The sequence below is a fragment of the Diceros bicornis genome, chromosome 8, assembly GCF_020826845.1.
Source record: "Diceros bicornis minor isolate mBicDic1 chromosome 8, mDicBic1.mat.cur, whole genome shotgun sequence".
Lineage (NCBI taxonomy): Eukaryota > Metazoa > Chordata > Mammalia > Perissodactyla > Rhinocerotidae > Diceros > Diceros bicornis.
This window is the reverse complement of record NC_080747.1, coordinates 20,835,364-20,849,455: the sequence shown is the minus strand read 5'-3', so window position 1 is coordinate 20,849,455 and position 14,092 is coordinate 20,835,364. Positions and strand designations below refer to the sequence as shown.

The 14,092-nt window shown below is 43.9% G+C and overlaps 1 protein-coding gene across 2 annotated transcripts in view; it reads left to right on the top strand.

Moving 5' to 3' along the window:
- The window catches only part of SEL1L3 (SEL1L family member 3), a 97,923-nt gene that overhangs the window by 42,011 nt on the left and 41,820 nt on the right, over positions 1 to 14,092 (top strand). For both annotated transcript variants that reach the window (XM_058546834.1, XM_058546833.1), the window contains exons 10-11: positions 8,747 to 8,958; positions 10,206 to 10,385. In XM_058546834.1, the coding sequence (XP_058402817.1) occupies positions 8,747 to 8,958; positions 10,206 to 10,385 (392 nt within the window). The remainder of the gene's footprint in view (positions 1 to 8,746; positions 8,959 to 10,205; positions 10,386 to 14,092) is intronic.

Here is a 14,092-nt window from a genome sequence, read left to right as displayed (position 1 = left end):
TGTTTCTAACAAGACTGAGAGAAATGCAGAAAATTTGATTTCGTAAATTGAGGGTCAAAAAGTAAGTTTATATTTTTTACATATCTTTACTCTGGTCTCCTGTAAAAAGAATAATAGTAAGATTGATGTGACTGTATATCTATTCCTGGTTCCTCACGTAACCTTCCTTCCAAGTTCATCTCGCTGGAAGTGTCTAGCTGGCTTTGGACAACTCTAGTTGATAGGAACTACGTTTTTTTGCCACTGCCCTGAGCTGTCTGGTCCTGTTGACTAGTAGACTTTATTAGAACATCTTGATCGTATTACATTTTTCATGTCTGAGATAAGTTACAAGAACGGACTCAAGGATCAGATGTTTGATGCTTGTAATTCGTGCTATAGGAACTGAATAGGTGTGGTAACAAAGATAAGGAATTTGTGTGAATTGCTCATATCACAACCTTCCATTTACGCATTCACTAAACAAGTATTGACTAAGTGCCCCCTTTGAGCCAGGATGAAACAAAAATGGAGCTGTGTTTTGCGCGAGAGTTATTTAGGCAAATATAAAGAAAAACGTCAGCTCCCATAGTTCCTACAGAGGGAATTAATTTGTGGAATTATTTTCCCCTGGCATTTTGAAAAAATAAGACAGCGTGAGACAATGGCCTGTGATGTGTGGTTCTTTGAGACAGAGTCATCATTTTTCTTGGCATCTCTGCACGTATACGGCTGACTCTGCTCCCAGGCTGCTCCACTGCACGTTTCAGACTTGAATGTGTTTTTCCCTTCGCTGCATGATTTTAGGTGGATCATCTGCTCCAACAGCACACTTCAAAGGAGCAATGAGAACACTGCAGGGAGTGGAGAGTTGGGAGCTTCAGGTTCATCAGCAACCACTAGGAAGCATCTAATGGAGTGTCTTCTGCATCCTGGCCTAGTGTGGTCAGAAGAGGTCACCACCTTCCGGTTGTTCCCAAAAGATTGAGCTATATTTTCCTATCACAAAAGAGACTCGCCAAATATTTACACTCTCACTTTTTAAGAACTATAATTTAAAAAAAATTTTTTTGTGGTAAAATACATATAACCTAAAATTGTCCATCCTAACCATTTTTAAGTGTACTCTTCAGTAGTGTTAAGTACATTCACATTGTTGCACAACAGATCTCTAGAACTTTCTCATCTTGCGGAACTGAAACTCTGTACCCATTAAACAACAACTCCCCCTTCCCTCTCCCTCCAGGCACTGGCGACCACTATTCTACTTCTGTCTCTATGAACTTGACAACTCTAGATACCTCATATAAGTGGAATCATATAGTATTGGTCTTTTTGTGACTGGCTTATTTCACTTAGTATAAACTCCTCAAGGTTCACCCATGTTGTAGCATGTGTCAGCATCTCCTTCCTTTTTAAGGCTGCATAATATTCCATTGTATGTACATACCAGATTTTCTTTATCCATTCATCTGTTGACGGACGCTTAAGTTGCTTTCACCTCTTGACTAATGTGAATAGTCCTGCTGTGAACATGGGTGTGCAAATATCTCTTTGAGATTCATCTTTCAATTCTTTTGGCTATATACTCAGAGATGGGATTGCTGGGTCATATGGTAATTCTATGTTTAATTTTTTGAGGAATCACCTTGAGGTGTAATATATATAGTGGAGAAAGTCTGTTTAGTAGGAATGAAGACTGCAGTGCTCTCGTAAAGTGACATATGTCTATGAAAGGGCTTCCTGGACAGAAAGGTGCCATATGGATATGTGGGACAGGGTCACCTGAAAAGAGCTCATCACACTCTGCGTTGAGTTACAGCTATTTGATCCTCTATGTGTCTCTACCGCTCGCTCAATTGCAAGCTTGTTGAGGGTAGTGTCAGAAGTATAAGTATCCCACTTATACCTCCAGTTCTCTGCAGTGCCTGCGATAGTACTGGGCATGCGTTAGCTGCTTAGGGAATCGACCATTCTTCCCTATGACCCTGTACAGCATATTTCTGCAGCATTCCCCTCAAAGAACATGCCTCACCCACCCACGGTCCTCAGCTTGCCTGCCCTGCAAACAGCCTTCAAGTCGCTAATCAAATACTGCCTCCTCCCGTCATCTTCCCCAGGCCAACGGCTCCTTCTCCCATGCTCTCCCTGCCATTTTGTGGGTGTCCCCTTTACAGTATCTGCCTTACTGCATTATAATGGTTGATTTGCCTGTCTAATTCCACAGTGGAGCTTAGAGGTCTTCAAAGACAGGAACAGCCTCTAGGTTTTCTTTGAAGACCCTCAATAAATATTTGTTGAGTAACTGAATGCACTCCAAAGAAGTGAGTGATCTCATTGTAAATACTAAAAGTGCCTTTGTTGGGTCAGTGAATCAGTGAAGGAATGAGGAACTTGACTTCCAGGAGACACAAGTTCAAGGTCACTGCTAACCAAGCCGTGACACCAATCCAGACTGTGCAAGTTCTGTGGGCTTATTCGCCTTCTCTCTACATTTTTCTCATTTCTCACATGCTTCCTTAGCCTGTTGCCTCTCAGGAGCTGCTGTCTTGGTTCTGAAAACACCACTGCAAACCTAGTTCTGTTTCCCAGGTCTGTCAGGATGCTGTTTTCCAGCTCTCCACTGTCAATAAAAGTAGACAGAATCCTCCCTAGTCTATGCACAGTCATTCCTGTAACATAGTCCTCATGGTTCTTGCTGTCATATATCTGTAATCCAGTTGCTGAAGTATACAGGTGCCAGATGTAAGACAGCCCAAGGTACATGCAAACCCAATTTGGCACCTGTGTATTGGGTACCTCTGAGCATTGTGCTGGGCCCTGGGGTGACCATAATGAAAAGCATAGCCCAGCCCCTACACTCTCTGTGAAGAGCCAGGGGCTGCGGAGGAGGGAGGCTTCTTAAAAGTTGACAGCTGATGCGCTAACCTGGTGTAAAATGCAGCTGTCCCCAGTGGTGGTTCCCATCCTGAAGTATGACAGGACTCATTCCTTGCCTCCAGGAGTCGGCGTGCCTTTGAATTAAAGATGGCAGCGCTCCTCCAAGCACCCAGCTGCAGTGCGTAGAGATGTGGCAGAATCCCCTTCCTGCCTCCCGGCGTTCCAGAGCCGCTGCTCTGCATCCTGATTTCCTTGCCTGGCGTGGGAATTCTCCCGTGCTGCTCTTGCCCGAAGTTCACCACTGTCCAGCCTCTGGGTGGTGGCTGCTCAGGACTTCAGGGGGACCATTCTGATTGGTCAACCTCTATGTTGTTTCCTGGGGAACCTCCAATTCTCCAGGGAAAAGTCTCCTGTCAGAGCATAGGAATCACCCTATTAGCATTTGGGCTTCTTCTAATGCTGGGATGGTAGTATCTTAGTATGCACACTTTTTCATTATTTAAGCAGTGTGCTGGCTATTTCTTTTACTCTCCTGTCACACTTTCCTTGTCAAAATAGAACGCTTTGAACTCAAAAACCCTTTGAACAGGGCTCTGGCATCCCGGGAAGAGAGGTGGTGGGGCCTGGGCTGGTAAGCGGCTGCAGGAATGCCAGAATGCCGGCGGCGGGTGGAGCTCAAGGCCAGGGAGCTGGTTGTGGAAGGAGGGAGAGGGGAAGGGCACAAAGGCTCAGGCGCCGGTGGGACTCGAGGGCAGGGAGGCACAGGTGAGTGAGACAGGTGAGCTGGCCCACATCTCTCTCGGGACATCTGCCCGCAGGCCAGAACTGTTCACTCCCTTCCTTCCTGTCATCCTGGACCAGGTACCTCTGAGCCCACAGGAGTCGGTGACTGTGGCTACAGGAAGTCCGAGGTCTGTCAGCACATGGTTCTCCGGAGGAGCCCGGGTCTGAAGCTGGGCTCGCCTCCCAGGGCTGACGCCATCTGCGCTGTTCCTTCAGGGCCACGACCTGACTCCTGCCCCAGGCTTTGGAGTGCTGAGTGCAGAGGAAGCGGTGCCCCCACGCAGTATGCCAACAGGCTGCTGGCCACATTCGCGTCACTCTAGTTTGTTTTTAACTCATCTTATTTTTGCCAACAATTGCAGTGTTTATGTGGAGACGCTAAAATGCTGAGCATGGAGATAGTAGAAATACAATGATGTTACTTGACAACACCAGGATGCTGTGTCCTTTAAGAGGTGTTTTCATGGTTGTTCAATTGAAGAACCATCATCTTTATTTTTTTATTTAAGAAAGCATACATTATAGTTTTTAAAAAATACACAGAAGCACAAAGAAGAAAACAAAGAAAGGGCTATACTTTTTCTGCTCAGAGATTTCCTGATGACAGTCCTGAAAGGAGAGAGAGAGAAAGGGGGAGAGAGAGAGAGAGAGAGAGAGGCAAAGGAGGAAAGAGAGAGAGAGAAAGGGGGAGAGAGAGAGAGAAAGGGAGAGAGAGAGAGAAGGGGGGAGAGAGAGAGAGAGAAAGAGGGGGAGAGAGAGAGAGACAAAGGAGGGAAGAGAGAGAGAAAGGGGGAGAGAGAGAGAGAAAGGGAGAGAGAGAGAGAAAGGGAGAGAGAGAGAAAGGGAGAGAAGGAGAGAAAGGAAGAGAGGGAGAGAAAGGGGGAGAGAGAGAGAAAGGGGGGAAGAGAGAGAAGGGAGTAGAGAGAGAGAAAGGGGGGGAAAGAGAGAAGGGGGTAGAGAGAGAGAAAGGGGGGGAAGAGAGAAGAGGGGGAGAGAGAGAGAGAAAGGGAGAGAGAGAGAGAAAGGGGGGGAAAGAGAGAAGAGGGGGAGAGAGAGAGAGAAAGGGAGAGAGAGAGAGAAAGGGGGGGAAGAGAGAAGGGGGTAGAGAGGGAGAAAGGGGGGAAGAGAGAGAAGGAGGGGAGAGAGAGAGAGAAAGGGGTAGAGAGAGAGAGAGGGGAAAGGAGGGAGGGTGGGAGGGAGAGAAATTAACTTTATAAAACCAGAAATTTTGCACAATACAGAAAAGTACAAATAGTTTACTTTTGAGAGAGAAATAAACCATCTCCTTAGGTCTGGGGAACCCAGTGGGGCTCACCAAATCAGAATGCAAATGAGGAATGTGCTGTGTTTTTTTAAACTAGCAAACTTGCAAATCTTCCTTTTCTGGTTAAATAACATTTCTCCTTTCACTGTTTTTTCCCTTTTAAACTTCTACTTTGGATGCTTTATACCTTTTGGAAGCTTGAAACTAAAGATGACTTTCCTATTAATGTCCCCGTTGCTCTCACAAGGAATGAGTTGGCCTTTCTCCTAATTCTCAATCAGATGCCGACTCCAGATCCTTCAGCAAGCGGCTACCTTCTCATTTTTTGCTTTTTGCCTCTTTTAATGATGAATGCACAAATGGCGACCTTATGGTATTGCTGGAAAAAAGAAAAAAGGGCAAAATAAACAATGCTGTGCTGCTTGGAAAGTAGTAAGGATTAATTAATGGTGGCGGTGCCTTTCATTTCCTGAGCTTCTGGTACAGGAAGCAAGAAAATGGGAAAATGCCTCCTTCTATTTTGTTTGTTTTTTCATTACACCATTAATCTCCATAAACAAGGCATGTTTTTTTAGTTACAAATCGACTAGAAAAAAATGCATATGTGAAGCCAGATGGGTGAAATTAACAGTGTCACTAAGCTAATTTTAAAATTGCCAGTTTTACAATATCACCAGTGACACTGTGGCTTTGATTTTGTGCTACAGTTAGAATTCGAACTTTAAAGAATGTGCAACATGAGCAGTTTTATTTTAAAATTATTTTTTATTATATTCACTAGTGCATAAAATTGTTTAGATTCTTTTGCAGAGAAAATACTGATTGGTAATATTTGCGGGGAGTTAAGAATTCTGATATGTGAAAGAAATAACGAAGCCTTCTCAACCTGCCTCCTCCATTCCGTCCACAAAGTTGTTTTGTGCTAAGGATTTGAACTTTCTGAAGGATTCCTCTTTTCTCCTTGTTCTCCAGCAATCCCAGCTGGAGACTGGGCACTCTCGCTAACGATTTCTGGGGTTCTGTGCTAGGGGGTCAGCAGGGCAAGTGTTTCATTTAGAGCTTCGTTTGGTTTGGAGTCTCTTCTCTCTGAGCCCACAAAGCCAGTGTCCGTGGGTACTCAGGCAAAACTCATCATCTTAGTTAGGGGTTTGGCAGAGCAAGTGAGGCAGGGATCAATCGTTAACAAAATGTTAATGTTGCTTTGCTCAGAATGTGCACAGAGGGGCATCTGGGATGAGTACATATTTAAAAGTAAATATATAAATAAGTGGAAGTAGGATTTATTTTGCAACTCCGCCTGAGCACTGCAGTGCATACTGAATCCAGTGGAGAAGATTCTTATCCTGTCTAATGGTTGAGCAGGACAGAATTCTCCTCTCAACTAGACAAAGGGAAAACCCAAAATGAGATCCCCAGGCTCCTGGTGGAAAAGGGTGTTATTATTCAATACATCCCAACAGATGAGCAGAGGGAGATGTTCAAGGATGTTCATTGCCGTGTTGTTGGTTATAGCGAAACCACTGGAAGCAACCCAAGAGCCTAAAAATAGAGAACTGGTTGGAAAAATGGCACTGCTTTAAAATGCAATACTATTGAAGCTTTAGAAAGAATGAGCTTCTGAAAGCCATGGACAGATACGCATGTTATGTGCTTAATTTAAAAGAGAAAGTTGAAGGTCAGAATTTATAGGAACTTTTTGGAAAGGAAAGTGTATGTATGTATGTGGATAGATGTATATATGAATTATTGTCTGTGCAAAGGGAAAGTGTGGAAGTCTACACACCAAGCTTTTAACAGTGTTTACCTTCACTGTTTAAGAAGGATTGGGAGAGAGGAGATTTCTGTTTTTATTTTATACAAAGCTGCATCGTTTGATTTCTTTTTTTATAAGAAGCAGCTATTTCTTTAGGGATTAAAAAAATACAGGAAGAAGAGCAAATTTCATTTGTTCAGTAAGGTGAATTTTCAGCACTTACCACTTGAGATCCAGAGAGTAAAAGCAGGCCTAGTGGCTGCCTCCCGGAAACTCAGAGAGTGCTGGGGTGAGGGGTTCCAGGAGCCAGGAGATGAGACTGCCTTAGCACTGAGTGGAGGTGGTGGGTGGGCTTCTTTCCCTCAGCTCGGCAAGTGAAGGTATGTGTCCCCCTCTCAGGGGCAGCCAGCTCGCCTGTGTACCTGAAGAGACTGGCACCAGCTCATAACCAATGCCTCAAATTTCACAGTTCCATTCGTGGATCCCACTGGTCTCTATTTTTAGCGTGGGCTCTGCAAGAGGATTGCCTTTAAATAAATCCAATCCCAAACCTTCCCATTTGAGTTTTCCCACAGTGGGAACTCATCTCTGTTCATTCCTTAATAGAGTACTGATGGAGTGAGTCTCTTATTGCCTCCTGAAAGTTGTTAGTGACATTTTAACTTTGAATGGAATGAAGAAAATAAAAGAAAAATGTTGGACATAATTTTTAGGCAGATAATATTTTAGTCATCAATAAGATGACCATATCTCTTTAAACGTAAATAATATCTGTGCAATCCTATATGGTCTTTTGTAACATAACATCTAATAGATGCACAGAATAGGAAGTAAACATTCATTGCCTGAATTAATAAACAAGAGAGATAAATAATGTAGACAGGCTTTAGAATATTGTAACACTTACATTATAGGGCCATATAGTTTGCTAGTTTGGGCTTAAATGTTTATCAGATTTATGGGAGAATTAGGTCAAAGAAAGTATTGTATAGCTTAAAGCAGTTGCATAAAGAGGTCTCTACCCATGGTGCTAAAGTACTTATTAAGACAGCTGGTTGCCTATTAATCAGGAGGTGGGTGTAGCAGAGTGAGTAGGAACTCTGGCTTTCATGACCAGCAAAGCTGGATTCAAAGCTTGGCTCAGCCACTTGCCAGCTTTTGTAACTTTAGACAGGTTAGTTGACTTCTCTGCACTTCAATCTCCTCATTTGAAAAATGAGGATGCTAATAATAGTACTCATCTCATAAAATTGTTCAGATTACATGACATGATTTGCGTTAAGACACCTAACCCAGTATTTGGCATTTTGTAAGCCCTCAATAAAAGTTGACTCATTCTTTTTATTGTATTTAGAGACCCACGAGAAAAACTGGAGGCAAGAGATAATAAGAAAGCATCTCAAAATTAGGTTGTTTGGGGCTGGCGCAGTGGTGTAGCGGTCAAGTGCGTGCACTCCACTTAGGTACCCTGGGGTTCGCAGGTTCGGATCCCGGGCGTGCACAGACGCACCGCTTGTCAAGCCATGCTGTGGCGGCGTCCCATGTAAAGTAGAAGATGGGCACAGATTTTAGCCCAGGGCCAATCTTCCTCAGCAAAAACAGGGGGATTGGCATCGGATGTTAGCTCAGGGCTGATCTTCCTCACACACACACAAAAAAAATTACGTTCTTTTTCTCAACTTTTTAGAGCAGCACCTAGGAACTATTTTTGAGATGAAACACATTCTTCTTTAGAGACTCTTAGAGGGGAAAAGTCTCCCTGGAATTTTCAGTGGTCCTGATTTGGTGGTGAGTTACATGGAGTAAATTACTCTCTCTCATGCTGTCCCAGCTCTGTAAGGCACCTCATTTTCCCCCAGAATACTAGGCTGTCATTTAGTGCCAAAGAAAAAGCTATTTACAGAATGACACCATGGCATCCCCAAAGGGTTTAATTTACCTCCCCGGAAGGAGGTATATTTCAAGGCACTGCAGGACCAACCATATTAATAACTCAGGTGGTTTAATTGGCTTTTCCCTCTTCTTTCTAAAGCCACGTCGATCCCATGGTAATTAATTGTGTGTGCTGTGAATTGTGTTATTTACAGTGCCAAGGAACCAGAATGAATCTGTATTAGAAATCGGTGGGAGGATATTTGAAAAGGCTGTAAAGAGACTCTCCAGTGTTGACGGTCTTCACCGAATTAGCTCTGTCATCCCCTTCTTGATGGATTCCAGCTGCTGTGGATACCATAAAGCATCCTACTACCTTGCAGTCTTTTATGAAACTGGATTAAATGTACCTCGGGATCAGCCGCAGGTAGAGTATTTCAGGGCTTCCAAGCACATCAGTCACCTACGGTATATTTGCAGAGTGATGTGCTCAGCCCCAGGGGGAACTGGACATATTCATGCCCCCTGGAATCCTTTAAAATCTTTACATTCAAGGAAAACATCCTAGGGATGTGTTAAATATGGGATCTCCCTCTTTCAGTGAGTGAAAAAAGGCACTTCATCCCTTTCTGGACACAGGCTTGGGGACAGGATTGGTATACTGTTTAAGGAAGTTTGGGCAGAGTTTACCAGAATCCCAGTCCTTCAAGAACAAGTGCTTCTTGCTCAACTCTTGTGACTACTCTGGCTGTGAGAGTGTCATCCCATATGAATTTTTAGTGAAGTGAAGTCATTTGGACCTCTAAGCAAAGTATTGTCACATCCAACCTTCTACCATCAAAATGAAAGCCGTACCAGACGGTTTCGTGTGTGGTTTTGAATCCAAATTTATTATGCAACTTGCCTAACATTTGGAATCACATTTTTATAAGTACCACTAAATGGTCCCTGATCACTTTTAATTTTCAAATTTGCACACATGATTGTTCATCCTGAGTTTGAAGGACTAACTGTTTAGACCTGCCCAGGTGGTTCCATGGTCCTTTTAAGTGACATCTTTGTGCATGTCTCTGGCTAATCGAAGCTCATGATTGAGGGCCTGCTTTCCTGAGTCCCTGAGGCAATCCTCACAAAGGTGGCATAGTGTAGAAGATTCTAGCCCTGTCTCTGCCACAAAGTGGCTGATTGGCCAAGGACACGTGACTTCAACTCTCTGGGTCTCTATTTCATCAACTTTGAAATGAGGTTGTTGGACCAGTCAATCTCTAAAGACCCTTCCCCAACTAACATTCTGAGAGCATGAGGTTGGGCCATAGCCCACTATTCAGATCATCTGGCCATGGATGATGTAGCTGAAGCAGACCAGGGAGCCTTACAACAGTTGGCAGATACACAAAGAGATGCTATGACAGAAGTCAGGAAAAGACCCCTGTTTTCACTGAGAAAAGGGCAAAAGTCAAGGAATTTTAAGCTATTCGACGTTAAGAAAGACAGCTGGGAATTTGCAAACCATTAGAAAGCTGTTGTGGCTTCTTTTCTAACAATTTTTTAAAGGCATAATTCTGAAATGTCTAGGCTCATATATAGGGATGGGGCCAGGTGACCTTTCGATGTTAGGATTTTATGACCCTTTTCTACAATCTTGTGAACACTCTGTCCATTTCTTTCTAACAGGGCATGTTGTATAGTTTGGTTGGAGGCCAGGGCAGTGAGAGGCTGTCTTCAATGAATCTTGGGTACAAACACTACCAGGGTATTGATAACTACCCCCTGGACTGGGAGCTGTCCTACGCCTACTACAGCAACATTGCCACCAAGACACCCCTTGACCAGCACACACTGCAAGGAGATCAGGTACGAGAGAGAAACGGGTGGAAATGGTTATGGCCCTGTTTACCAGGGCTTCCTGAACAGTTTTATAAAGTGTCTGCACCTGTGGCTGGTTTATTTGCTGGCCTTCGGAGGATGAGCATAATCGAATGGAGAGAAAAGCTTTCTCGCACTCTCCAATTCACATTTCCCAACTGTGTTCTCAAGCTGAGTGCAGGAACAATCCTACATCTGTGCATGAAAAGCTTTTCATGGGTAGGAGGACTGGTAGGGGAAGGGTAGACTTGGCTCTGGACAGATTGTGATTTTGCAAAAATGTGTAGCAGAAACATAGGCATCTTGTCTCTGTTTCAAGACCATGTGAAGATGTGGAGTCCGGAGATATTAGAGGGGATTGAATCAAATTGAGTGGGGGCAGTAAGTCAAGGGCTTCTATCAATAATGAGCAAGCAGGGTCTATGATATACAGAAGCAAGCTCTGTCCCTAGCTATGTTCCTGCTGCTGGACACCATCATGTGAGCCTTGCTAGCCCAGTGCTCCCAGGTAACCAACAGCAGGTAATGTTTGAAGACTCTGCCCTACCCCGGATTGAGGACTGGAATGAGGGGCACTAACTCCAGCCCATACTTTTGCAGGCTCCAAAATCTTATTGACTCATTGGACAAAGGAATCAGTAGCTCACATCTGCCAAAAAAACATAACGTGTTACATTGGACCAGTTGATGGTTTGTTTCCAGACTTGTTTGGAAGACCGCGAATAAAAGGGTATAAGTCACGGTGATGGTATATGATGCAGATCTGCATCCAGGGGGAGTAGACCATGCCGTAGGTTGGCTTCTTGGAGTGTATTTTTGTACATCCTCTTTCTCCAGAAAGGATCTAAGATGTTTTGATGGTCATAGCACTTGAGGTGGTCGATTTGACAAGTGCCAGTAGTCTACGCCAGGAGTTGGCAATTTTTTTTCTGTCAAGAGCCGGATAGTAAATATTTTAGGCTTTGCTCATAGTTTCTGTTGCAACTACTCATTTCTGCCAGAGACAATATATAAATGAGTAGGATGCCTGGGTTTGTGCAGGCACAGACAGTATGTAAATGGCCTGGCTGGGTTTGGCCTTTGTCTAGGCCATAAACTCTTGATTTTCCCTGCTCATGCTTGGGGAGCCTTGGGGACAGGCCTGGCTAGGTCAGGATTGTGGAATCTGAGGCTGAGTGCCTAATTGGGAACCAGACCACTCACTGTTCCCCAGCACTGCTTCTGGATTGCTCTCAGAAGCCCGCAGTGCAGAAAACGTGTGCTTTGATGATTGGGAATTGATGGTTTCTGGAAAAGAAACCCACAGTGGCCACTGTACGGTTATGAAATAAATGACTCAAAGATGTATCCTGTCAGTGAACATTAAACACGAGTCAATCTGTAACACACCAAAAACCTGTCTATATAGACGTCCTAACTCCTTTAGAAAATGATTTCTTCTGAAGAAACACATTCTTATCATTATCATTTGTATTCCCTCAGTGTATTTAAGCTATGTGCAAAATTTGACCTCAATTTGACAGGAATTACTTTATTTAATTGATAAAGTTTTTTAAAAAAAGGAATCAGTCTGAAAAAACATTCATACAAAATCAAACCACAAAATAGTATTGCCATTGTTCTACTAAGCCTGAATATGTTAATAATGTCCTATATGTATATATTATATTTTTAAGAATTCTAATTCAGCATAAATTAGCAATGGGAAATGGTATGTTGCTAACAAGCTCCTTTTCTTTTGAAGATTTGGCACATGAAATGTTATGATTATGAAAGAAAATGTTTAATTGGTCTGAACTAGAGGAGATGAATAGGAAAGATCCATCTTGCAGCTGAAAAGTCGTATGATTAAGAATCACAGATACGAATTATACAGTTAGAAGAGTTGTATCATAGCTCATTTTCTTAAGAATGTGTAATTAATGGCGTCTTGAGAATTTAAGCAGGTGTCATACGTTGATTTAAATGTCCTTTTGTTGAGAAATCTATTAATTCAGCAGCAGCATGTAACAAATGAGATATGGAAAGCCAGACCTCTAATTAACAAACCAAGGATCCGTCAGAAACTCTTTTCTTGATTCTCGTTTCATTTGCTTTTTTATGTAACTCGCGGTTTGAATCAATGCATCTTCTTTATTAGTAATCTCGCTTCACATCACTTCTTTGTGACTTAGCAGGGCTTTGCTTTAGGTTAAAGAGAAAGAAGAGGCTAGTTTTTTTTTTGTTTGTTTTTGTGGCTTAGTTGCAAATGAGTTCCTCTCATTCTCTCCACTCCTCAGAATTTGCTTTTCTGCAAGGTTTGGTCCCCACCCTCCTCTCTCTACACCTTCTAGAGGGGCGGGGGTCCCATCTACATCCCTGGTTTCAACTGACCGCAACATACTGATGACACTAAAACCTTCCTCTCGGCTGAGATTTTTCTTACAAACCCCCTTCCGCAATTGTAACATATGGCAAAGGATACACACCATCTCATCGGCTCTTCTCCATTCCCCACAGACACCTCAACCAATGGCGCCGTTGTCCATGCTAGCAACTGAGGAGTCATCTCTGATCCCGCCATAATCCTATCAGTTACAGTCCCCAACAGCGTTACATGCCAATTTCTCTCTGCTCCCGCCTGCTTCCCTGCTGCCATAGCCTACATTTGTCCCTCATCATCTCTCCCCTGAGCCGCTGTGACAGCCTCCTGGTAATGACTGAATTGTGTCCCCCAAATTCATCTGTTGAAGCCCTAACCCCCGGGACCTCAGAAAGTGAATGTATTTGGAGATAGGGCCTTTAAAGAGGTAATTAAGTTAAAATGGAGTCATTAGGTGGCCCTAATCCAATATGACTGGTGTCCTTACAAGAGGAGGAGATTAAGACACTGACAAAACAGACAGAGGGACGACCATATGAGGACACAGCAAGAAGGTGGCCATCTGCATGCTATAGAGGGAGGCCTCAGAAGAAACAAAAGCTGCCGACCCCTTGATCTTGGACTTCTAGACTCCAGAACTGTGAGAAAATATATATCTGTGCTTTAAGCCCCCCAGTCTGTGGTATGTTGTTATGGCAGCCTGAGCTGATTAATATAGTTCCTAACTGGACTTCCTGTCACTAGTCTTGTCCCTTCTCATTCTCTTCTCACTGAGACCTAAGTGGCTGGCAGCAGTCAAGGTTCTCAACCTGGCTGCACATCAGAATCACCTGGGGACTTCGAGAATATCTGTGCACAGGCTTAACACCATAGTTTTATTGACGTGACAGAGGGTTGGGCCCAGGCATATAATATGCATATATGTGTCTCTGTGTATGTGTGTATTTTAAGAGCTCCTCAGATGATTGTAATGTGCAGCCAGTGTTGAAAAGTACTGACCCAGAAACGCTAAGTCCAGCTCAGCACTTGACATAGGAGGTGTTCCTTGATCTGGTTTCTCTCTGCTTCCCCAACCTCCACTCAAAGCATTCCCTGCTCGGCCTGCCCACTCTGGCGACACCAAGCTTTTGGCCACACCATGCTGTTCATACCTCCTGGCCCTGCTTGGTCTCCTCTGCTTAGTTTGCTTTCTCCACGCCCACTCCTCTTGTCCTGCCTGCTGACTCCTCTTCTCCTTGAACACTGGGCTCAGACATCATCTCCTCCTCCAGGTCCACCCTTTGCTGTGGGGCCGTGGCACCCGGGCACATCCCGCTGTTGCTCTTAGGATGGG